The sequence below is a fragment of the Carica papaya genome, chromosome 3 (assembly GCF_054855325.1).
Source record: "Carica papaya isolate Zhongbai chromosome 3, ASM5485532v1, whole genome shotgun sequence".
NCBI lineage: Eukaryota > Viridiplantae > Streptophyta > Magnoliopsida > Brassicales > Caricaceae > Carica > Carica papaya.
In genome coordinates, this window is record NC_142311.1 from 2,808,398 (window position 1) to 2,834,190 (window position 25,793).

At 35.3% G+C, this 25,793-nt stretch overlaps 1 protein-coding gene, 1 long non-coding RNA gene and 1 pseudogene across 3 annotated transcripts; all 3 read right to left on the reverse strand.

Moving 5' to 3' along the window:
- Nucleotides 1–335: 335 nt before the first annotated feature.
- Nucleotides 336–4,593, reverse strand: LOC148266601 ((-)-germacrene D synthase-like). 2 transcript variants are annotated; one of them, XM_088215105.1, is made up of 7 exons: nucleotides 4,386–4,593; nucleotides 3,225–3,501; nucleotides 2,320–2,698; nucleotides 1,992–2,210; nucleotides 1,727–1,865; nucleotides 1,235–1,486; nucleotides 336–726 (listed from the first exon to the last, which is right to left on the reverse strand). In XM_088215105.1, exons 1-7 carry the CDS (start codon nucleotides 4,518–4,520, stop codon nucleotides 436–438), a joined length of 1,692 nt encoding a protein of 563 aa, XP_088071231.1. In that variant the 5' UTR covers nucleotides 4,521–4,593; the 3' UTR covers nucleotides 336–435. The 2 variants fall into 2 exon arrangements, with proteins under 2 accessions (XP_088071231.1, XP_088071232.1); XM_088215106.1 differs by having other exon boundaries at nucleotides 1,235–1,483; nucleotides 4,386–4,592.
- Nucleotides 4,594–9,210: 4,617 nt separating this feature from the next.
- The window catches only part of LOC148266602 (sesquiterpene synthase Cop-like), a 34,416-nt pseudogene continuing 17,833 nt past the window's right edge, over nucleotides 9,211–25,793 (reverse strand).
- LOC148266603 (uncharacterized) lies at nucleotides 13,876–15,326 on the reverse strand. The gene is made up of 2 exons (XR_015817585.1): nucleotides 14,632–15,326; nucleotides 13,876–14,421 (listed from the first exon to the last, which is right to left on the reverse strand). It is a non-coding gene; the product is annotated as an uncharacterized LOC148266603 (long non-coding RNA).

Genomic DNA, 25,793 nt, shown 5'->3' on the forward strand with positions numbered 1-25,793 from the left:
AATACTCGTGCAATATAATATAGATTTTGAGTATTGTTTAAATATTATTTTTGTTATATGTTGACCAAAATGCATTTAAGTAAAATATGTCAGTATTTGACTCAAACTAAATAATATTCTCTTAAGAGAGTGGGAGCGGACGACTCAAATTAAAATTAAAATCCTATTTTCAACCATTGTGTTAAAATAAAAATCTTAACAAGGGCAAAAGTCCATTAATAATTATTTATTTTGGAAATAACTCATAATTAAGCTTTTATTAATAAGAAAACTTACATAATTAAAAATACATAATTTTTTTTTTTGTTTTTGTTTTGGGTACAAGGTAAAATATATTTTGTCGAATCTGAAAATTTAAATTTAAACAAGAACTTGCATAATTACTGAACTAAAATTTGTTGGTTTATTATTCAGTTAACAACAATACTCATTTAATCACACTGGAGTAAGAAGCAAATCAGTGACACAATTCAGCGTAGCCTTTCCATTAAAAGTTAATGCATCTTCTTCTTTGTAAAGCTCATCCATCACTCTTGTGTAGTTAAGAATACAAGTAAGTAGACGCATTGGCACTGGGGCTGTTGGCACGAGCAATTCTTCGTTTGTATCTTTCCATGCATCCAAAATTTGCTTCTTAAATGCCTTGTACGTCTCATGCACCGTTATTCCATGATCCTTTATATAGCTTTCAACTGTTGATGTCACGTGTCCTCTCTCTTGTTCTTTCTATATATATACATATAAATATAGTAAGAGGTATCAACAAAAGAAAAAAAAAATTAAACTTTTGAAGATTAATAATTTTTTAAACTTAAAAAATCACGAGTTTAAAGTTAATAGATGCAGGATGAGGTAGGTTTCACCAAGAACCTGCATAGTACGAATGAAACATTTTTTTTTTTATAAATAAATTTGCCACAGATTTCGGGCGATTTATCCTATACCCGGGACGAGTTTGGTTTTGGCAAAACTCACTTTGCACCCGCCTTGTTGTTAATAATATATTTAAATTCAATTAATTAGTTAAAAACTGTTTCAATAAATTAATAATTATTTTAATTTTCTACGTTAAGACATAAAAAAAGATACCAAAAGTTTGTAACAACAAAACAAAACAAATAGATACCAAATCATAATATGCCAAATTCTGAGAATTACTTCAGTAATCTACCAGTTAATTTTGTTTTAGCAGAGTTAGATAAGAGTAGAATTATTAACTATAAATTATACATACCGTGTGGGAGACAGTATCACCCATAAGCCTGCAAATAATGGCGGAAGCCATCACAATCTTTGGATTAGCAGATACCCAATCAAGAATTTCCTTTGTTGCAATATCTCCCATTGCCACAAAAGTAGAGGTAATAAACATGGGGTAACAAGTTGAAATTAATGCGGTCTCCATACATTCTTCCATTGGTGGGGTGTAATTTTTGTTATACCATCTTGCTTCAGTTCTGTAGGCTTGGACTTGCTTCTTAATCTGCTAATTAATTAATAAACAAGGAAAATTAAAATTGTAGAATTTAATATATGTGAAAAGGTTAAAAATGTTGTAAAAAGAAAAAAAAGAAGAAGATAAAATTAGGCCAAAAAAAATCAAGTTCAGATAGCACTATATATCTTTAATGAGTTTTCCTTCTTTTAGTTGAATTTTAATTTTAATTTTATTGACGCTTGTTTAAGGAAATAAAGAAAAGTTTAATAGAAAGTATGAAACTCGTACCTTTTCTTTTATATACTCAACACAGTACGCATTTCCTCTCTTAATCATCTCTTGCTCTACTTCTTTATAAAATTCTAAAAGAATCTGGTAGACAAATCTTATGTACTTGGGAAGCTTGTCTAAGTTTTCTGTATCCCACCTAAGAGGTCAATTACAAAAATTATATGTAATTTATACTAGATATATAACAAGATTAATTTTCATATATAAACCAATATTAGAATTTCATATTGTACATATATGTGGGTAGGAACTTTCAACAAACCTTTCGATCATATCTGTAACAATTTCAAGCTCTTCCAATATACCATATGCATCATATAGATCATCTAAAACTATTGCTATGGAAATCATTTTGGTCATTGTACTTCTTACATAGGCATATTGAGGTTCAAAGCATACTCCTAAAATCCAAAAATAGCTTTCTGGTAATCTATGTCGTGCAAAAGGTGCATTACTTGTAATGTCCAAATCATTCCACCACCTATTAGATAAAAATAAAAAAAATTGTATTAAATAAAAATTAATATTAAATTATATTAGTTACGGATAAAAAAAAATCAGAAAATTATCAATATATAAATTTATATTACCTTGTGAGCTCACCGAGCTCTTTTTTGTATAAAGACTGTAAAAACTTAAAATCTAACTTAGCAAAGTTCAATAGTATTTCATTATGTGAAGGATTTTGTTGGTAGATAGAAATGTATCTCTTGGCCTCAAGCCTCGGTACAGCCTTGCGGATTGGTCGTTTTAAAGCCTTTGCTACTTGTTCTGTAAGATGATTACTTAAATTGGCACTCTTCAAGGCCAACTCAAGATGAGTGGTAGTGAAAATTAATGCTTCCTCTAGTATGTCTTCTCCATGTACTCGCAAATGGGAAGCTTCAGATAGTTCTAACATCCCAACAACATTGGTAGTCAAGGGTACTTCGAAATTTCCATTGTCGTCTTTAAATTTATTGAACACTTCTGCTCAACTCAAATACAAACTCATATGTTAGTTAATTTTTATATAAAATAGTTTAATTTTAAACGAGAATGATCATACATATGTGTGTTCTAGAAAAATTTTCAATTTTTTGAAAAAAAAGTAAGAAATCGTATCGTATAAACAAATTGAATAAAAGAATAAATCTGATATTTTTTTTAAAAAAGGCTCTCTTAGAAAAAAGGTACAATTATGTAGTATATATTAGCAATATGCTCACATACAAATTGAACTGCATTTGAATCTAAATATAAAAGAAAACCTAATTAAATAATTAGTAACAAAAAAAATGTGAATGAAAATTTATGCTATGTGAACATAATAAAATTAAATAGATTTCTAAAAAATCTAAGATAAAATAAAAGAAATTAATTTATTAATATTATATTTTAACTTAAGCAATGTTACTCCTATAGAAATGATCATGAAAAATTCGCTTCTTTATGTTACAAAGGAAAATAGAAGTTTTGTGGTAGAAAAAAGTAAATGGAATCACGAGAAACATACCGCATGAAATTCTATAACCTTGTTGTCTAAGTAATCGAAATTGGAGAGAAGTGATATAAAGATCATCATCATGATCAACATGATTATCGAGTTTGATAGTCTCATAAATTTGCTTCAAGATTTGATCAATCTCGCTTTCAAACTGGTAAGATATGCCTAGTTGTTGAAGTGCATCAATGAAGATAAGTTTCTCATAAAAAGGTTTGTCAACAATAGCCACTACCATTTTCTTCACTTCTTCCTTCAATTTGTTATATTTTAGTTCTTCATTATGTTCCTAAATTGAATTCAAGTAGAAAAATAATGATAATGAGAAAATGAGAAAAAAGTTGAATGCAATGATGAATAGAAACAGAAAAAAAGAATTAAGAAAGTTACTTATTATAATTAATGAAGTCAACTATAAAGTTTAAATCATGTTTCTTAATTGGATTAAGAAAGTAATTTCTCTTAATTAAATAGGATAATGATCATCCACGACCTACTTGATCAGTTCAAAGAGAGGTAATAGTGTTTGTACTTCATATAGTTTAAAACTGAGTAAGTATCAAATTAGTATTCAAAGTCTAACACTTGTTACAATTTATTTTTTTAATTTTTTTATATCATAATTTGGTTACCTTAGATTTCTATTTATTTTAAATTTTCAATTTTTTTTTCCCATTTCTTAACAGAAAAGATTAAAATTGGTTTAACCTATTTTATTTAATTAGTGATCGAAGTCATTTTTTTCGGCCTTTTTTAAAATTTCAAAACATAATCTAATTAGTTTCAACTTCTACTAAAAAATGAAAGACGATTAAGTATTTAAAATAAATAAAAAACATTAAGAATAAACTACAACCAAAAAAAAAAAATTATTGACCAAACTGTAATCAGTGTGAATCTTCGAAAATAATTAATATAGTAATTTATTTTTTAAAATTTTATGTTTCAATCTTTTTTTAATTAAATGGTTCAATATATACTCCCATTTGCATGTATATACACATATACATTATATGAAAAACGTAGAATTACATGCACATACTACCTATAAATAGTATACACAATACCATTACGTATATATATATATATATAGAGAGAGAGAGAGAGAGAGAGAGAGAGAGAGAGAGAGAGACGCACACACACAGCTAACTTAGCAAATATAAACTAATTTACCAGAAGCGGGGTGGCATCATATGAGAGAAAAAGATCACCCCAATGGCTGGGCTGATAGTTTCCAGAGGGACGCTTTTGGTCAGCTGGTTTGGCCATAGTTTTAGCTTCAACTGAGGAAACTTGAGCCAGAGACATCTGTCTTAATTTTGATATTTTATGGGTGTGTATGTGTTGTTCTTTGTTTCTGTGAAGTGATTTCTGATTTGGTTGCCTGGGGATATTTATAGGCATACGGTGATCTGCTCAGACAATAATTCATATATATATATATATATATATATATATATATATATGTAAAACTAGGGTGATCTGGGAGGTCAAAAAAAGTGAGCTGGAGACATTAAAAAATTAGGCAATCAGTGACTGATAGATGTATAGTGAACAGTTCAATGGTGATGCCGGGGGTGATCCATTCGCCAACCCCTTTTCCCGTGCCAAGAGTTTTGAAATTTATGCCTTTTTATGTATACGTTTAATCTTTTTAAAAAATTAAATTATTTTCGATTATAAATTTATATATTTATCAATTATATATATTATTTATAATATAATAAAATACAATTTCTAAAGAAAAATATAAGAACATATCCCGAATTAATAATCTCTCTTCGAAGTAGAAAAAAAAAATAAATATATATATATGTATATAAGCGCGCAAACACATATAAACACACCGCAAAAAAATTAAGTTCTTGAAAAATGTAATTCTCTATTTCACGAACTTCTGGATAAGCAAAGTTGATAGAATAATTGTATTGATTGTATCAATTATGATTTTTAATTTAATTATAAATGCATTGATCATCATCATAATCGACAAGAATCATATTAGGTGGCAGGTCTTTACCAGATATGCATTTCATCATAATATATTATCTACACAATATTATAGAATAATTTATTTAAATAATAAAATATAACAACTATATTTGACATGATTATATCATAAATACTACATTTAATTAGGTAGTGATTTAATTTGATCAATTTCATTAATTACTTTCGATAATAATTTAAAATTTAAAATTGCATGTGTTTTTGATTTTATTGAATCAACTATTATAAACTGATTACCGTTATACTATAATATACTTATTAAAAATAATGAATTCTACGTACTTAATGATATTCAAATTCGTATTTTTTAATAATTAAAGAGTCTTGAGATCTTAATTTATAGATCCCTAAATATATATTCAACCGTCCAAAATTGACCTAGAACTACTTAGAGAACAGTTTTCAAAATTTTCCTTTAAAAAACCTACTACAATTTGCACTATAAAAAAATTTTTAAATTAAAAATAAATCATTACATTATGGACTAGATTCAGTAACCCAATAAATTTTCAAAGAGTAAGGAGGTCGGTTCAGCAGTTGCATGGGAATTTAAACAACGCAACATCAAATTCAAAAAGTCAAAGGTCAAACTTGCTGGACAGCAACTGAATATATAATCTTTACATTTATAATTATATTACATCATACCGTATATTATATTACATAATACAGGTGCGATTCAAGTGATCAACTTAATTTTCCCATTATTTTATATTTAAGTCTGTCGCTATATAACCAAGAATGGAGGAAGGCATATCCTACGACCATAATTAGATAACATAGTCCAGCTTTATTAATAACTATTATATTATATGTATATCAGTATTTATCTCTTAAAAGATATGTACTTTGACATTTTGTTAAAATTTACTTGGATATTGTTTTATATTTTACTAGATTTTTATCCCCTATTGATTATAATTTCATTAAAATTTTTACTTCCCTATATAATTTTAATTTTTGGTAGAAATTTAACGTGAATTTTATAATATCAATATATAATTTTTATTAGATAACTAATAAACCATTTTAATTAGTTTTAGTTTTAGTCTAATTATATATAATTAAAAAAGCAAAAAAAAAAAAGTACTATTTTATAAATCAAATAAATAAATTATTATATAAATCCAAATATATCTATCCATTTGATAATATAATTCTATTTATTTTGCTTAAATTATTAACATAATGTGAAGGGTATACATATCCAAACAGTTTGAGTTCTCTTTTAAATAATCAATTGCAGTATATAATAAATATATAGTAAATAGATGATAATAGCTGCAACACAATTTTTCTAACGTCCAGTATCGCACATGTAAAATTCACCTATAGTGCATCAATCTGATAAAAATTCAAAATTATTTTATCTCTTATACAAAATTTACAAAACATGAGACTCTATACAATCTCTTTACATTCAATATTTTATTTCTATTCTATTTTTACAATCCAAAATAGTTAAACTAAGAAATTTCTTAATGTTTGCTCTAAATCCGTCCAGTTCTGAAATGACTATGAAAATTTAGGGTGAGAATTTCATTATTTCAATAAAAAAAGAGGAAGAATCCATAATAGAGATATGTAACTAATAATCATATAAATAAAATAAACGTAAATTTTATTTATGAAAATTCTAGTCTGAAGGACAATCATAATCGCCATCATTTTCATAAAAAAAAAGCACGTCCTGAATGCATGGCGGGTTCGAATTTGCTCTTCATAAGTGTGTCTCAGGTTTACTAAATGATAATTTCTTATAAGAAATTTAAACGATTAGTTATTTTGAAAAATAACTCATCATTAAGCTTTTATTGATAAAATTTTTTATATAATTCAAAATATATAATCATTTAATACTTTAGAAAGTATATATAATAGATACTTTGTTATTTTTCATAACTAGATCTATGATCGCTTACGAGAACTTAACATTAAAACTGATTAATCTGTAGTAATTGGATGTTGGGGAAAAAAAATTATGTATGTATATATGTGTATATAGTAATAATTATAGACAGGAAACGGCGCCGTTTGGAGAAGAGGAGGAGGAAACGGTGTCGTTTGGAGAAGGGGAGGAGGAAACGACGTCGTTTGGAGAAAACGGTGCCGTTTGGTGAAGAAGAGGAGGAAACGGTGTCGTTTGGAGAAGATAAGGAGAAAACGACGTCGTTTGGAGAAAACGGTGCCGTTTGGTGAAGAGGAGGAGGAAACGGTGTCGTTTGGAGAAGATAAGGAGAAAACGACGTCGTTTGGAGAAAACGACGTCGTTTGGAGAAAACGGTGCCGTTCGGTGAAGAGGAGGAGGAAACGGTGTCGTTTGGAGAAGATGAGGAGAAAACGACGTCGTTTGGAGAAGAGGGAGTGGACGGCTGGGATGAGGTGAGGTGAATGGACAAGATGAGAGGCAGTGGGGTATAAATAGGAGAAGGAAAAGGAAAAAAAAGAGAAAGAAAGAAAAAGCAAGAGGAAAGAAAAGAAAGAAAACAGAGAAAAGAAGGTTTGAGAGAGAGAGAGAGAGGAGCCAGAGTGGAGAGGAACGAGAATAGAGAGAGAAGGAGGAAGAGGACGGTAACGGTACGAGCCACGGGAGTGCAGGAAGAAAAATAGAGATGGGAGGTAGGGTAAACTTTAAGTTACATGCGTAGGTTTGGTGTAGATTTGAAATTGTGACCGTAGGTTGAGGATTTTATGTGAGTATGAGTGGAGGTATATGAAGGAGGTCGTGGGAGGAGAGAGAAGAAGGAACGCAGTGTGTTAGTGAGGTCCGTGAGAGAGAGGAGATTTTGTGTGAGTATGAGTGGAGATATATGGAGGAGGCCGCGGGAGGAGAGAGAAGAAGGAATGCGGTGTGTGAGCGAGGTTTGTGAGAGAGATGAGGTTTTGTATGAGTATGAGTGGAGGTATAGGGAGGAGGCCACCGGAGGAGAGAGAAGAAGGAACGCCGTGTGTGAGTGAGGTCCGTGAAAGGGAAGAGATTTTGTGTGAGTATGAATAGAGGTATAGGAAGGAGGCTGCGGGAGGAGAGGGAAGAAGGAATGCGGTGTGTGAATGAGGTCCGTGAGAAAGAGGTGATTTTGTGATTGTGAGTGGGTGTACTTAGAGTAAGCCGCGGGATGAGAGAGAAGGAGGACTTCGGTTAGTGAGTGGGATTCGTGTAAGAGATAAAATGCTAGGTGGTTGTGAGTAGAGGTAGGCATAGAAGGGTGGAGTGTGTGTATGTTGGAAATTAGGGAGTAAAAAAGGGAGGCCTGTAGAGTGTGAGGGATCAGGGTAGTGGTGTGTTGGTGTAGATGTGTGGTGTGCGGGTGTGAGTTGTATATAGGTTGGTATAGTTGTTGTAAATTTAGTAGTTGGCAAGAGAACATTACTGGTGTGTGTGTTAAGTGTTAGGGTGTATCATTTGGGGAAACGCGTGTAGGTTCTGTATACAGGTTAAAATTATAGGAGTGCCTTAGGACAATGTTGTGGAGTAAGAATGGGGTGGTATTATCCTTGAATTGCTAGCATTAGAGGGACACCGATATTGGTTGTCGCTACCTAGAAGGAGTAAGTTGATCGCCGATAGTGGTGATAGTAGGGAGACTCCGACGGGTAAGGGGTTGGGTCGCCGATATTGGTGACGGAAAGTAATGGTATCTTTGTGTGTGTGTAGCCTGTTAGGGGTCGAGAGATAGAAAGTTCATAGATGGTCGCCGATACTGGTGATAGGTGTGAATATTTGTACGGATGGGGTGACGTCGGGAGACGGTCACACTTAATGTACGTAATATTTAAAATACCGGGGGTAAATATTAGTTCTGGGTAGTTCTAGGGTGGTAAGAAGGTATGACTTAGGTTATAAAGATAGAATACATATAGAAATACTTAGTTTCATATTATTGCATACGATACTTGTAACTTAATTTTTACTGTACTGAGTTAATGTACTCACTCTTTATTATTTCCAGATGAATTAGGGATGGAGTCGGGATCGGAGTTGCTAGTTTTCGAGCCTAACATATAGAGCAACAGTGCAAAAATTTTTATTGGCGGAATTGAGTGTGTAAAAGTTAGTAGTAGTGTAGAGAGTGTGTCTATTGGGGGTATATGAGGTTGTGTTTCACTGTGATGTTAAATGTACGGTTGTAGGTGTATATTTGATTTGAATAATAGATTGTGATAGTATTTCTACGTGTTCGACTAATTTGAAATGAAACTTTCGTATTTGATCATGAAATTATTTTAAACTACGCCGTTTAAAAAAAAAACGGGACGTTACATAATCACATTGGAGTAAGAAGTAAATCAGTAATACAATTCAGTGTAGTCTTACTGTTATTAGTTATTGCATTTTCTTCCTTGTAAAGCTCATCAATTACTCTTGTATGGTTCAAAATACAAGTAAGTAGACACATTGGCACCGGAGCTGTTGAAATAATTCTTCATTTATATCTTTCCATGCATCAGTAACGTGCTTCTCAAACTCCTTATCTGTCTCTTGCACCGTTATACTATAATCTTTCATATAGCTTTCAATTGTTAATGTCACATGTCCTCTCTCTTGCCCTTTCTACATATATACATATAAAGGAAAATATATTAACAAAAAAAATAACTTAAACTTTGAAGATTAATAATTTTCTAAATCTAAGAAATTACAAATTCAAAGTGTTAAGAGATGTTTGAAATGTTAAAAATGGAGCTTACGTTATTTATTAATAATGTTACATATGTGGGAGAGGATTATGCCAAAAGCAAATGATTGATCGAGGATCTCCATACAAGCTATTCACAAGCCCACAATTTTTATTGTGTTGGGATATATCCAATTATTGTTAATAATGTATTATAAATTTAATTAATTAGTCAAATTTTTTCTTTTAATTTTTCAAAAGAATTTTAGTTTTTTAAAAAAAAAAAATAAAACAAAACTAAACATTTAAAATAAAAAAAAAATATTAAGGATCAAAATTGTAAAGAAAATATTAAATACCAAATCTTAATTTGTCAAATTCTAAGTACTAATTCAATAATTTATCCTAATATATAAAATAAATTTTGTTTTAACATAATTAGGTAACAATAAAAACAGATTTAATATTGTTAATAATGTGTTGTAAATTTAATTAATTAGTCAATTTTTTTCTTTTATTTCTTTTGAAGTATTTTAGTTTTTCTTTTAAATAAAATAAAACTAAACATTTAAAATAAGAGAAAAATATTAAGGATCAAATTGTAAAGAAAATATTAAATACCAAATCTTAATTTGTCAAATTCTAAGTACTAATTCAATAATTTATCCTAATATATATAATAAATTTTGTTTTAACATAATTAGGTAATAGTAAAATTAGTAAATTTCTTCTCTTAATATATATATATACATACATGACTATAGTATATACATACAATGTGGGAGACAGTATCACCCATAAGCCTACTAAGTTTCGAGGAAGCCATCACAATCTTTGGATTAGCAGATAACCAATCAAGAATTTTCTTTGTTGCAATATGCCCCATTGCCACAAAAGTAGAGGTAATAAGCAAGGGGTAACCACTTGAAATTATTGCGTTCTCCAGACATTCTTCCATGGTTGGGGTGTAATTTTTATCATACCACTTTGCTTCAGTTAAGTAGGCTTGAGCTTGCTTCTTAATCTAATAATTAATTAATAAATAAATAATATTATGTAAAGGTTTAGAATTTAAATAGAAATAAAATCATAAATTAAATATGAAAGTGAAATAATAAAGTTAAGATTTACATTCATTACACAATAATTTAGAATGCCCAATAGTGTAGCGCCCGGAGAAAAGGAGCCGAAAAAAAAAAAAAAAAAAAAGCCACATCAGCAGGTCCGGTCAGCAATCCCGGCCAACCGGGGCCTGCCACGTGGCAAGACCATGTCACTCCGGAACGGACCACGTTGGCGATCTGTGTGAGTGCGATCGGACGGTCCAGATCAATCGCGCGATCGGACGGCCCAGATCAATCGCGCGATCGGACGGCCCAGATTCAATCGCACGGACGGCCCAGATTCAATCAAAAACGAACGGCCCAGATTAAAACAAAATGGACGACTGAGATCAAAAGGCAAGGGGTTATAAATAGAACCCCCACACCAGACCACAAACCCTAGCCGCCTGCCGCTCGCCGGAGAAGACAAACCAGAAGCCGGCCGCCGCCACCCGCCGCCGCGCCGGGGAAATTTTCGACCGCCGATCAAGGTAAATTTTATACCCCCGACTCGTTTTTCCACGCTGATTCCTCCTGTGGCCAAATCGGAGCCAAAATCTCGGCTAAACGGCCGGAATACGCGGCCGAAGACTAGCGGCGCCGCCGCGCCCCTTCTCGGTTTTTGCCTCCGACGAGGCCCTTTCCGGCCTCCGTTTGATGCAATTTTTATATCACCGTGATCACCATTCTTTTCTCTACAGGTTGACCAGAGCCGAATCACCAAAACACGAACCTCGCCGGAGCGCCGCCGCCGGTAAGCTCCGTTTTTCCGTGATTTTTTGGCCCCCCGAGGGCCCTAGGGTTGTTTTCTCGCAGGGACCGATGCGAGTGTGGCCGAATTCGGCCGAAAACGACCGAAAATAGCCAACCCGAGGCGAATCGCCGCCGCAAGCAGCGGCGCCGTCGCCGGAGCACGGCGGAGCCGCCGTGCCGGAGTTGCGATATTGGCCAAAAAGAGGCCCTGAGCCTAATTTGAGATTTTTTGGAACACGTGCAGGTACCGTTAGTGCGTTTCAGTTCCCCGGGAAAAATTCAGGGAAAATTAGGAACAGCCTGTAGGCGCACTGTGAATCGTATTCGAATCCCGAAAACAAGTAAGGACCCCTCACCCTATTTCCTATCACGGTATTAGAGTTCAAAATGATAAAACGGTATTTCTTGAATTAACGAATGTGTGAAATTGCTTAAGGTGGCTAATGGAGCCCGAGTCTAGTGTGATTGGTGATTTACTGTTATTTGGCCTGTTTACAGCTTTAAATGCAAAATGAGGTTTGATGTATTCATTTTACAGATTTGTGTGCATATACTACGTTTTTATTAATTATGGGTTGAATGACTGAAAAACTGATACTGTATGTTGTCTGTTTGGCATGAATTACGATTTGCTTGTTTAAATGTGAATTGATGATGCTGACTGAGGAAAAGAAAAATAAAAGATTGTGTAGACTGATAATTGTATTATGGGGTCAGCCTGACTAGATATCCTGGGAGATGGTGGACGGACCGGGTCCGTAGGGAACTCTACCGGGATTGTGGTCTCACATGCCGGACGGGGTATGGAGATCTTATGGTTTTGGCGCCCATACCGGACGGGGTATGGGGACGGGCCGTTTCACCCTCATACCGGACGGGGTATTGAGGTTTATGGTTTTGGCACCCATACCGGATGGGGTATGGGGACGGCCCTGGAAACTAATTATGAATGTTAAAGGTTAACGGGTAGCGGGACCCCTATGGACCCCCACGGATACTAGTAGGCTGGTAAATGAGAAAAAAGATGTAACGGCCCCGGAAAATATTAAAATGAAATGAGTATTTAAATTATATCGAATGCGGAAGCGAGATCAAAATTTCAATTAACATCCCTTACACGAAAAACCAAACAAACGTACTTAAAATATAAAAGGTTAAACTAACTAAGAAAGAAAACTCGAAAATAAACTATGCGTATGACTACAGAGTCTCTAGGCATCCCCTTCGTCGTCCTCCTGCGGAACGGGCTCGGGAACCATGTCTTCCTGATCTGAAATGGTTAATTAAGGAGTGAGCTACACTAGCTCAGTAAGAACATCACGATATCTCACCGTCACGGAGATAAAGGTGGGTAGAAAACCACAAAAAGACCAATGGAGCATAATTTACAACAAAACCTTTTATCAATAATAAAACTTTTACCATCCACTTACCTTGGTGGAATTTATGAAAACAATATGAGAAAACAATAACATTATCATAATCATTGAATAATCTAAGCTGTAAAACATAACACTTATCACGCCTCTTGTAATCCAATCATTGTACAACATATCTTTTTTCTCATTTACCAGCCTACTAGTATCCGTGGGGGTCCATAGGGGTTCCGCTACCCGTTAACCTTTAACATTCATAATCAGTTTCCAGGGCCGTCCCCATACCCCGTCCGGTATGGGCGCCAAAACCATGAACCTCAATACCCCGTCCGGTATGAGGGTGAAACGGGCCGTCCCCATACCCCGTCCGGTATGGGCGCCAAAACCATAAACCTCAATACCCCGTCCGGTATGAGGGTGAAACGGGCCGTCCCCATACCCCGTCCGGTATGGGCGCCAAAACCATAAGATCTCCATACCCCGTCCGGCATGTGAGACCACAATCCCGGTAGGGTTCCCTACGGACCCGGTCCGTCCACCATCTCCCAGGATATCTAGTCAGGCTTACCCCCATAATACAATTATCAGTCTACACAATCTTTCATTCTCCTTTTCCTCAATCAGCATCATCAATTCACATTTAAACAAGCAAACAGTAATTCATGCCAAACAGACAACATACAGTATCAGTTTTTCAGTCATTCAACCCATGATTAATAAAAACGTAGTATATGCACACAAATCTGTAAAATGAACACATCAAACCTCATTTTGCATTTAAAGCTGTAAACAGGCCAAATAACAGTAAATCACCAATCACACTAGACTCGGGCTCCATTAGCAACCTTAAGCAATTTCACACATGCGTTAATTCAAGAAATACCGTTTTATCATTTTGAACTTTAATACCGTGATAGGAAATAGGGTGAGGGGTCCTTACTTGTTTTCGGGATCCGAATACGATTCACAGTGCGCCTGCAGGCTGTCCCTAATTTTCCCTGAATTTTTCCCGGGGAACTGAAACACACTAACAGTACCTGCACGTGTTCCAAAAAAAATCCAAATTAGGCCCAGGGCCTCTTTCGGCCCAAATCGCAACTCCGGCAAGGCGGCTCCGCCGTGCTCCGGCGACGGCGCCGCCGCTGGCGGCGGCGAGTCGCCTCGGGTTGGCTGTTTTCGGCCGTTTTCGGCCGAATTCGGCCACACTCGCATTGGTCCTTGTCAGAAAACAACCTTAGGGCCCTCGGGGGGCCAAAAAATCACGGAAAAACGGAGCTTACCGGCGGCGGCGCTCTCGGGTGCGGCGACTCTCCGGCGAGGTTCGTGTTTTGGTGATTCGGCTCCGGTCAACCTGTAGAGAAAAGAATGGTGATCACGGTGATATAAAAATTGCATCGAACGGAGGCCGGGAAGGGCCTCGTCGGAGGCAAAAACCGAGAGGGGGCGCGGCGGCGCCGCTGGGCTTCGGCCGCGTATTCCGGCCGTTTGGCCGGGATTTCGGCTTCGATTTGGCCATAGGAGGAATCAGTGGGAAAAAACGAGTCGGGGGTATGAAATTTACCTCGATCGGCGGTCGGAAATTTCCCCGGTGCGGCGGCGAGTGGCGGCGGGTGGCGGCGGTCGGCCTCTGGTTCGTCTTCTCCGGCGAGCGGTTGGCGGCTAGGGTTTGTGGTCTGGTGTGGGGGTTCTATTTATAACCCCTTGCCTTTTGATCACAGCTGTTCATTTTGTTTTAATCTGGGCCGTTCGTTTTTGATTGAATCTGGGCCGTCCGTGCGATTGATTGATCTGGGCCGTCGGATCGCACCCACGCGGATCGCCAACGTGGCTCCTTTTGGAGTGACGCGGTCTTGCCACGTGGCAGGCCCTGGTTGGCCGGGACTGCTGACCGGGCCTGCTGACGTGGCCGCCCTTTTTTTTTCTTTTTTTTTTTTTTTTTTTTTTTTTTTTTTTTCCTCCTCCTTTCCGGGTGCTACAAAAGATATGTTGTATAATGATTGAATTACAAGAGGCGTGATAAGTGTTATGTTTTACAGCTTATATTATTCCATGATTATGATGATGTTATTGTTTTTCTTATATTGTTTCATAAATTCCACCGAGGTAAGTGGATGGTAAAGGTTTTATCATAAATAAAAGGATTTGTTGTAAAACATGCTCCATGGGTCCTATGTGTTTTCTACCCACCTTTACCTCCGTGACGGTGAGATATCGTGATGTTCTTACTGGGCTAGTGTAGCTCACTCCTTATTTAACCATTTCAGATCAGGAAGACATGGTTTCCGAGCCCGTTCCGCAGGAGGACGACGAAAGGGATGCCTAGAGACTCTGTAGTCATACTCATAGCTTTATTTTCGAGTTTCTCTTTCAGTTAGTTTAATCTTTTATATTTTAAGTACATTTTTGGTTTTCGTGTAAGGGATGTTAACTGAAATTTTGATCTCGCTTCCGCATTTGATATATTTAAATACTCATTTCATTTTAATATTTCCGGGGTCGTTACAAATAGGGTTACGGGAATATCCATTCTAAAAGAATAAATAAAAATTAAAGAAATAAACGAAAAGTAAATAACTAAACATTTTAGGACAAACTTCACTAACTTTTGAAGAGTTACGAGAATGTTCATTCTAAAAGAATAAACGAAAATCGAAAAAATAAATAAAAAGCAAATAACTAAGCATCTTAGAACAACCTTCACTAACTTTTGAAGGGAGTTCAGGTGGTGAACTATTCATAACCCTCTTATTGATCGAGATCTGAATCTTTGTCATCTTGATATGAAATAGTTAATAAAAGGGTGAACTACACTAGCTTACTAAGAATCATACTAATCACAGATACAAAAAATTAAAAATTAGTAAAAATAAGAAAAACAATCAATGAAGTACTTAATTTAATATAAATTCATTTACTATAAAGAAAATTATTTATTTTATATTCGTGTAACAAGTCTTTCCCAATAATAACTTATAAAAACTCAATATTCATGCACTATTATTTATCACATATAAGATAACAAGAAACGATCATTTTATATTTTTACTCGTTTACCGGTACCCTTGGGGGTCCATAAGGATGTCCTCCTACTTGTGAATCCAATATCCAATTAAATAATTAACTGATCGTCCTCATACCCCGTCCGATAATGAGCGTCAAATATTCTACCATCTCGATATCCCGTTCGGTATGAGGGTGAACCATAGCTCTCAAACTTTATTGGTAAGAGACTTCCCAGCCCACTTCGACTGAGGTAACGTTCATGGTAAGGTTTCCTATGTACCAGGCCCGTTTGCTTTTTCCCGGGTACTTAGTAAGTCTTTCTCATTCAGATTTCTATTAATGTAACAATCAACCACGCATTAACTATATCTCATTTCATACTCACGGTTCACTTAAATAACAATATAATTTAACACAACCAAATAACCAATGACCGGAATATGGGCACACAATGTAGGAAAATAAATAACTAAATAACCAAAAAGACCCTAAAAACCATCAAATGAGTTATGCATAGTCTAATAGTAAATAAATATAGGCAATCTAGGAAAATAAATAAGAAATTGAAATGGCTGTGAACTAACTGGTTTCGGTTCCTCTAATGACCTGTAATTATTTTCAATATTTTTTAATTTTTCATAAAAATACACAATTATTAATTATTAAGGCTCAATTTGCCGTAACGGAGAAAAGAGTGAGGGATCCTTACCCGAATCGATATTTCGGGATGCTGTACTGTTTATTACGCTTTCTAACGGGTATCAGATTTCCTGAATTATCTACGCGGAATCTAAAACAATTGTCATGTACCTAAAAATACCATAAAAATTCAAAATTGGTGTCCAAAACTGGTTCCGACCAATTTCAGGTTTCTAGCACGGTGGTGCTGTCGTGCTCCGGTGCCGTCTCTACTGCCTACAACATCGGTTTACCTCGACCTAGCCGGTTTTAGCCAGTTTTGACTGATTTTTGGGCGATTTTGGCCGTATCCCTGTAGAAAAACATGTCAGGGGCCATGGTTGGTCGAAAAATCATAGAAAATCGAACTCACTGGCGGGGGGGGGGGGGGGGGGGGGACCTCTGGGTACGGTGGCTCCATCGGTTCTCCTTCGCGGCTGAGATTCTTTCTTCAGTCAACCTACACAGAAAAGGACAGTGAACACAATGATAAAAGCATTACATAAAACGGGAATCGGGAAGGGGCTCATTGAAGGAATTTTGGGACTTTAGCCGCAGTAGTTCCGCCGAGCTTCGCCCACAATTTTCGATTCACTCGCCGTTCTTTTTTGCTCTGATTTAGCCGTGGGGTGCTCGAACCCAAACCCTAGTCACCAGCCCCCTGCCAGAGAAGAAGAACCAGTCGCCGAAGAAGGGAGCCGACCACCGCGCTGGAGCCACCTCTGATCGCCAAAAAGTGTAAAAATTCTCCTATTCACTCGAAATTTGATTTTGAACACCTCCACGACCATATCGGAGCAAAAAAATAGCGAATGAGTCGAAGATAGTTGGTAAAGCCCGGTGGTGCCACGACGAAAAAAACCAAAAACTGCCTCCGATGAGCCCCTTCCTGCTTCCCGCTTCGTGTGATTTTTTCACTATTGTGTTTATCATTCTGTTTTCTACATATTGACTTAAGAAAAATGCCCAGCCGTGAAGGTGAGTCAGCAGAGTAGCCGCATCAGAAAATTTTACCACCGGTAAGTCTTTGTTTTTTAACTTTTTTCGGCCAACCAAAACCCCTTAATGTGTTTTCTGACATAGATGGGTATAAAACAGGCTAAAACATGCTAAAATTGGCTAGTCTGAGGCAAACTGCCATTATGTGTGGCGGTGCAGCCGTGCCAGAATTCTGAAATTTGCTAAAAATGGTTTTTAACAACGATTTTAGATTTTTTGGTGTATTTTTTAGGTACATGAAGTGTATTTTTACCTTCGCAGAAAAATTCAAGAAATCCAAGGATCGCTAGTAGGCGCAATAGACAGTTCAGTATTTCGGACACTGATTCGGGTAAGAATCCCTCACTTTATTCACTGTTATGGAATTGAATTATAATTATCAATAGTATAGTATTTTGCGTAATTTAGAAAGTTTCAAAAATTAATTACAAGTTACTAATGGAGCCAGAATCAGTTATTTATTATTGTTGTCATATTTAATCGATTGTTTGATTTTACAGCTTTAAACGCATGATAATATACTGGAATTGGTAAAATAATTCAGTGGTGTTTTCTTGATGCATATATTATTTGTCTTGCGTTGATTTACGGTTAAATTGTGAAACTAAAAATTAAAGCTAAACAGAAAATTGATTGGTTAAGTGAATGAATGAATGGTTGCCTTATTGGATATCTTGGGAGATAGTGGATGGATCGGGTATATAGGGAACCCTACTGTGAACGTTGCCTCATACGGGATGGGGTATCGAGGATTAGTATTTTTGGCGCTCATACCGGACGGAGTATGGTGACGATCCGTTTTACCTTTATACCGGACGGGTTATTGAGGGATGATATTCTTAGTACTCATACTGGACAAGGTATGAGGATGTTTGGTTGGTTGACAATGTTGAATAATGGTTCATGCGTAGTGGGATATCCCAATAAACCCCTATGAATACCAGTAGACAAATAAAAAAGGAGGTTTGTTATTCTTGCTTACTTGAAAGTGATATTGGAATGCTATTTGAATTGTTGTCTCTATAGATCAGTTTTGAAAATCTCACTACAGTAAGTATGCAATAAATGATTTTATTTATGATAAATGAATTTACTTAATTTAATAACTCTATTGGTTGTTTTTATGATTTTTACCAACATTTATTTCTGTATTGGTGAGCAGTGTGATATTCTTACTTGGCTAGTGTATCTCACAATTTCATCAACAATTTCAGACCGAGAGGATCAAGATTCAGATTTTGATCAACAAGTGGGTTATGAATAGTTCATCACTCGGACTCTCTTCAAAGGTTAGTGAAGGTCGTCCTACGATACCTAATTGTTTTCATTTATTTTTTTGATTTTTTGCTTGTTCTTTTAGAATGGTCATTCCCATATCCCTATTGGGTATTTTAAATTATTGTGTAAGGAATGTAAACCCTAACTCTATTATTTTGCTTCCGCATTCAATTTATAATTTATTTCATTTTAGGTTCTGGACCACTACAAGATAGCACTTATATATATCTTTTATGAAATTTCTTTTTATTCAAATTTCAATCTTATTCACACTTTATTGACCAAATAAAGAAAAAATTAATTGAAAGTATATGAAACTCATACCTTTTCTTTTATATACTCAACTCGATATGCACTTTCTCTTTTAGTCATCTCTTGCTCCACTTCTTCGTAAAAATCTAAAAGAATCTGGTAGACAAAACATACTCCCAAAATCTAAAAATAGCTCTCTGGCAATCTATGTTGTGCAAAAAGTGTATTATTTGTAATATTTAATTCATTCCACCACCTATCAAATTAAAAATGCAAAAAAATTATATGGAAACATATTTTCTTCAAAAAATTAAATATAGAAGATTATTGATATATAAATTTAGATTTACCTTGTGAGTTCATTAAGTTCTTTTTTGTATAAATACTATAAAAGATTAAAATCTAACTTAGCAAAGTTCAATAATTTTTTATTATGTGAAGGATTTTGTTGATAAATGGAAATGAATCTTTTAGCCTCAAGCCTCGTAACAACCTTGTGTATTGGTCGATATAAGGCTTTTGTTACTCGTTCTACAAGATGATTATATGAAGCAATGCTCTTCAACGCCAACTCAAGATGAGTGATAGTGAAAATCAATGCTTCCTCTAGTATGTCTTCTCCATATACTCGCAAATGGGAAGCTCCATATAGTTCTAACATTCCGACAATATTGCTAATCAAAGATTTTTTGAACTTCACATTTTTTTGCTTAAATTTGTCGATACTCCTGATCTATTCACCACAAATCCATATATTGGTTAATTGTTATATAGATAATTTAATTTAAACGACAATAGTGATACATATACTGATGCACATACAAGAATTTATCAACTTTATGAAAGAAAAATAAGAAATTGTATACAAAATCAATTTTTTCTTTTTAAATACAAATGAAACATCATGTGAACCTAAATATATAAGATACAAAAGAAATGTGAATGAAAATTTACACTATGCGAATATAATAAAATTAAACTAATTTCTAAAAATCTAATATAGTATAAAAAAAAAACTAATTTATTATTACTTATGTGATAGTTTAACTTATACAATATTAATCTTATAAAATGATCTTAACAAGTTAGCTTCTTTTGGTTACAAGGGAAAATAAAAGTTTTATATATAAAGAAAATAAATGGAATCACGAGAAACATACCGCATGATATGTAATAACTAGGCCCAAGGGAGAGGAGAAAGCCCAAATATAGGACTGGAAATAAAAAATAATAATAATAAAGACATAAAGAAAAAAATAAAATAAAAAAATAAAAAAGGGAAAAAGAAACCCTAACAGAAAGGGGGTATAGGGGTAGTGGAAAAAAAGAAGAAGAAAAAGGAGGAGGAGAAGAAGGATAAAGAAAAAAGCATGGCGGGCGGCCGAAAAAGAGAAGTTGTGCATAGTGTCGGGCCCGCGGTGCGCTTTACCACCGAAGAAGAAGAAGAAAAAGAAGAAGAAGAAGAAGAAGTAAAAGAAGAAGAAGAAGAAGAAGGAGAAGGAGAAGGAGAAGGAGAAGGAGAAGGAAAAGAAGAAGAAGGAGAAGGAGAAGGAGAAGGAGAAGAAGAAGAAGGAGAAGGAGAAGGAGAAGAAGAAGAAGGAAAAGAAGAAGAAGAAGAAAAAAAAAAGAGGAAGAAGAAGAAGAAGAAGAAGGAGGAGGAGAAGGAACGAAGCATGACGAGTGGTTGGAAGAACAGCTGCACGCGGTGCGCAGTGTCGGACGCGCAACAGGTGCAGCTGAGAGAAAAGAGCTACAAACAGTGCATAGTGCCGGGCACGCAGCGCACGATGCACAATGTTGGACGAGTGGTGTATAGTGCCGGGTGCGCAGTTTGTAGTGCCGGGAGTGCAGTGTCGAGCGCAAGGCGCGCATTGCTGAAGAAGAAGAAGCAAAGTGCGTGTTGGCTGGACCTGATCCGCATGAGGTAGAGCATGGCACGGCATTCCAGATCCGTCCAAAGATTCGTGCGAGGCCAGAAATTAGGGAACTAAAGAGAGAGACCGAAACCGCACTTTTTCAAGTCGAAAGTTTGAATTGGACACAGATTTCAATAAATTTTCCTCCACCTTACATTTGGTTATTCTTTTAAATTAAATCACTAATCACGTGTGTGAAATTTTTAGGGAAATTGGGAATAGAAAACTGAAAAGGAAGCTGACTGTATGGAACCAAAGTCGTTCGAAAACTTTTCGATTCTTTTTTCATTGGAGGTTCTAGTAAAAATATAGTTAGTTTTTATTTGGGGATTTTTATTTTTGTAAAATAATTTATTGATTTAAAAATAATAGACCCAAGTTTAATAGATGATTTTAGAATATGTTTTCTAATAATTTATCATCTATATGTATGTGAAAGTGTGTGAATAACTTCCTACGATTGTATTTGTGTAATTAAAAATAATGTTGAAGTTGTATGAATACATAACTAAGTGTAATTGAATATATTTACGTGTGCCAATAAATACACATATAGGAGATAATGGGTGGGAGTGTATGTTTACAAATTATATGTCTTGTTATATATATATACATACGATTACATGGAATTATTTTGAATGAACAGTATATGATTTCCTATGGATATATACGATATATGTTAAAAATATGCAATATACAGGTAAGATGAATGCATGTGTGTAGGATGACATATGCATAATTAGGTGCATACACATTTATATGTATGTGCGAGCATATATAATACAGTATATGTATCAGTAAGTGATTAAGCTGCTGTATGAGTGTGGGTGCAAATCTGTAAGTTTTTAATAGTAGACATGATTACTTGCGAAATATGTGTAGGGGTAGTTAAGATATATACTGTTGTGTGTGTATGAATATGTAATCTAAAGTGTGTTACATACATGTAAATTATATGTACAATGAATACTTAAACAAGGCAGTAAGTATAGAAATATAAGAATGTGTATGTTTGTGATTGGTGTTTAAATTTCTGAAGTTGAGATAATTTTTGAAGAGGAAAAAACTTACTGTGTATCATGAGAGAGAGTGTACGGACTTGATACATATGGTGAACCCTATTGTGGATATGTCCTAAATTGTACAGGGCTGGAAAGTCTTATACCAAACGAGATATTGAGACGATTTATAATTGTGGCGCCCATTACCGGATGGGGTATGTGGACAACTGGTGAATTGTAAAAGAAATATTTTTTATATCCACATGTAGCGGGAATCCCTATGGGTCCCTAGTGATACTGGTGACGGAAATGAAAGTATGTAATAGAAATAAAAGTCATCTGGATATGTATCTGGTGTGGTTGATGGTATTTGTGAATGAAATGAAATTATCTAGATATAAATCCAATATGATATGATGATATTTATGAATGTGAATGATATGTACGGTACCTAGATATAAATATATTGGAATAAGTAATGAAAAGGATGTGGTTCTTGATTGTTTTTTTATTATACTTTGCGATAGTGATGATGAGTATGGTTGTCTTGTAAATTAGACTTCAATGAATATAAAATTTGCATTTATTTTATTCAATCTGTATGAATATACATTTGCATATCTTTATTTTGAATACTACTTTATTCTTATTAAGTTTATGAAGCTCACCCCAATTCACAACCCCTAATACAGATTAGTTCAGGTCAGGAGTGAGTTTAAGATTAAAGGAAGACTTTGAAAAATCTTTTAACTACCTTAGACGTTTATTGTAAAGTAGATATGAATATATTATTGAGATATAATTTCAAAGGATTGTTGTGAGCCTCATGAATTGTGACTCTGTACAAGGGATGTATTGTTAATTTAATGAGATTAGCGTAATGTTACGTAAAATTTATCAGTTTTATGTGTAAGGCAACACTCCTTTCTCTCTAGAGAAATTGGGTCATTACATGATATCATATATCATTGTTGTCTAAGTAATCGGAATTGGAGAGAAGTGATATTGTAATATCCGGATCCGGAATCAATTTTAACAATTTAAAAATAAATAAAAATTTATTTATAAAATAATTTAATTTAATTTTGTTGAATTTATTAAAAAAAAGAGGTTAGGGATGTAATCGAAAATAATTTCTAGAAAAATGGATAAACATTTGGGTTTGTAGGGTGTTTTTGAAAGAAAAATTACAAATAGGGAATCAAAGTGCAAATAGAAAAAGTTTGACCACGTAGGACTGGTCAATCAGCAGTCCCGACGAACCGGAGCATGCCATGTGGCAAGACATGCTGACGTCGGTGCCACGCGGGAGGCCACACGAGCGATCCGCGTGCTCCATGATCGGACGACCCATGATGGATCTCGCGCGAGTGGATGGCTAGGATTCACATCCTTCTTAGGTGTGATTAGACGGATAAGATCAAATCGCGATTGACGGTCCAGATTTGTTTCCTCCTTAGCACGATTGGACAGACGAGATCGATCGCAATGGACGGTTTAGATCAACACAAGATGGGTATAAATATTTTGCATTAGACGGGAACTTGAACCCTAGTCGCCAGCCCCTATCGGAGAAGAAGAACCAGACGTCGGAGAATGAGGCCGACCATGGACCGCTTGGAATTCAATTTCGAGCACCCCTTGGCTAAATTGGAGCAAGAAGGACGTTAGGTTAGCTAGAAATCGCGGTCAAAGCCTGACAAAGCCACTACAGTCAAAACCCTAAAATTTCTCTGATGAGCCCCTTTCCTATTCCCGTTTGACATGATTTTTTGATCATTGTGTTCGTCGTCCTTTTCTGTGTAGGTTAGCCAAATAAAGAACCTGAGTCGCAAAGGAGGACCAGTGGAGCCGCCGCACTCGAAAGTTCTCCCTGCTAGTAGGTTCGATTGTTTGTGATTTTTTGGCCAACCGAGGCCCTTAGCGTGTTTTTCTATAGGGATATGACCAAAATTGGCCAAAACCGGTCAAAATCGGCCAGACTGAGGCTAACCACCACTATGGGCGGTGGAGCCAGCGTTGTTACGGAATCCTAAAATAGCTGGAAAGAGTTTTGGGTATCGAGTTTGGAATTTTGGAGTATTTTTAGGTATGTGATGAGTGTTTTGGATTCTATAGAAAAAATTCAAGAAACTCGGTACCCGTTTGGAGGCGTAGCAGACATTGCGACGTCTCGAAATACCGATTCGGGTAAGGATCCCTCACCATATTTTTTGTTACGATAAATTAAGGCTTAACGATGTATAATTCGTATTTTCATGAAAAATTACAAAACTCTAATAATAATTATAGTTTACTAGTGGAGGCAGAACCGATTATGTAACGGCCCCAAAAATTAAAAGGAAACGTATATATAAAAATTCTAAGTGCGGAAGCGAAATAAAATATTATGATTAACATCCCTTACACAATAACCAAAATGTATTAAACGTATGAAAGAATAAGCTAACTAAAGTAAATACTAGAAATGAATACTATAAGGAAAACTATAAAATCTTTAGGCATCTACTCGCCGTCTTCCTGCTGAATGGGTTCGGGAACCGAGTCCTCCCAATCTGAAATGGTTAAGTAAGGAATGAGCTACACTAGCCTAGTAAAGATGTCACACTATCTCACTGTCACAGAAGTAAAAGTTGGTAGAAAACAAAAACGACCAATGGAGCATAATTTATAACAAATTCATTTATCAATAATAAAACCCTTTATTGTCCACTTACCTCGGTGAGATTCATGAAAACAACTTATGAAAACAATAACATTATAATATCATGAAATCATACGCACTCTGTAACATAACACATGTCATAGTTTTAATATTTCAATCATCAAGCAACAAATTTCCTCTTTTACCAGCCTACCAGTATCCATGAGGATCCATAGGGGTTCCTGCCACACGTGAACCATTCATTTTTAATAACTTAATTTCAGGCCCATCCCCATACCCCGTCCGGTATTGGCACCAAAACAATAAACCTCAATACCCCGTCCGGTATGAGGGTGAAGCGGGCCGTCCTTATACCCCGTCCGGTATGAGGGTGAAGTGGGCCGTCCCCATACTCCGTCCGGTATGAGCGCCAAAACATTTAAAGTCTTCATACCCCATCTGGTATGAGAGACAACATTCCCGGTAGGGTCCCTTATGGACCTGGTCCGTCCACCATCTTCCAGGATATCTAGTGAGGCTGTTAACCTATCCATTTATCAACTCAATCCCATTCCTATTTGTTATTAGTCTCAATTACCCAATTAAACATGAATATGTAAACCAGTAACGAACACCAAACAAGGCAAACATAATATCAGGTTCACAATAATCAAACCATAATAAATTAAACAATGAATCATGCATACGAAGCCACAGAATAAACAAATCAGATACTACACTGCATTTAGACTGTAAAATAAATCAAACAGGAACTGACTGAAAAACATATCAGATTCGGGCTCCATTAGCAACCTTAATTAATTATACATATCCATGAATTCATAAAATATTATTTTATCATTTATTAGACTTTAATACCATTATAGGAAATAGGGTGAGAGATCCTTACTTGATTTGAAGTCTAAAATCGGTGGCGGCGGTCGGTTCCTCT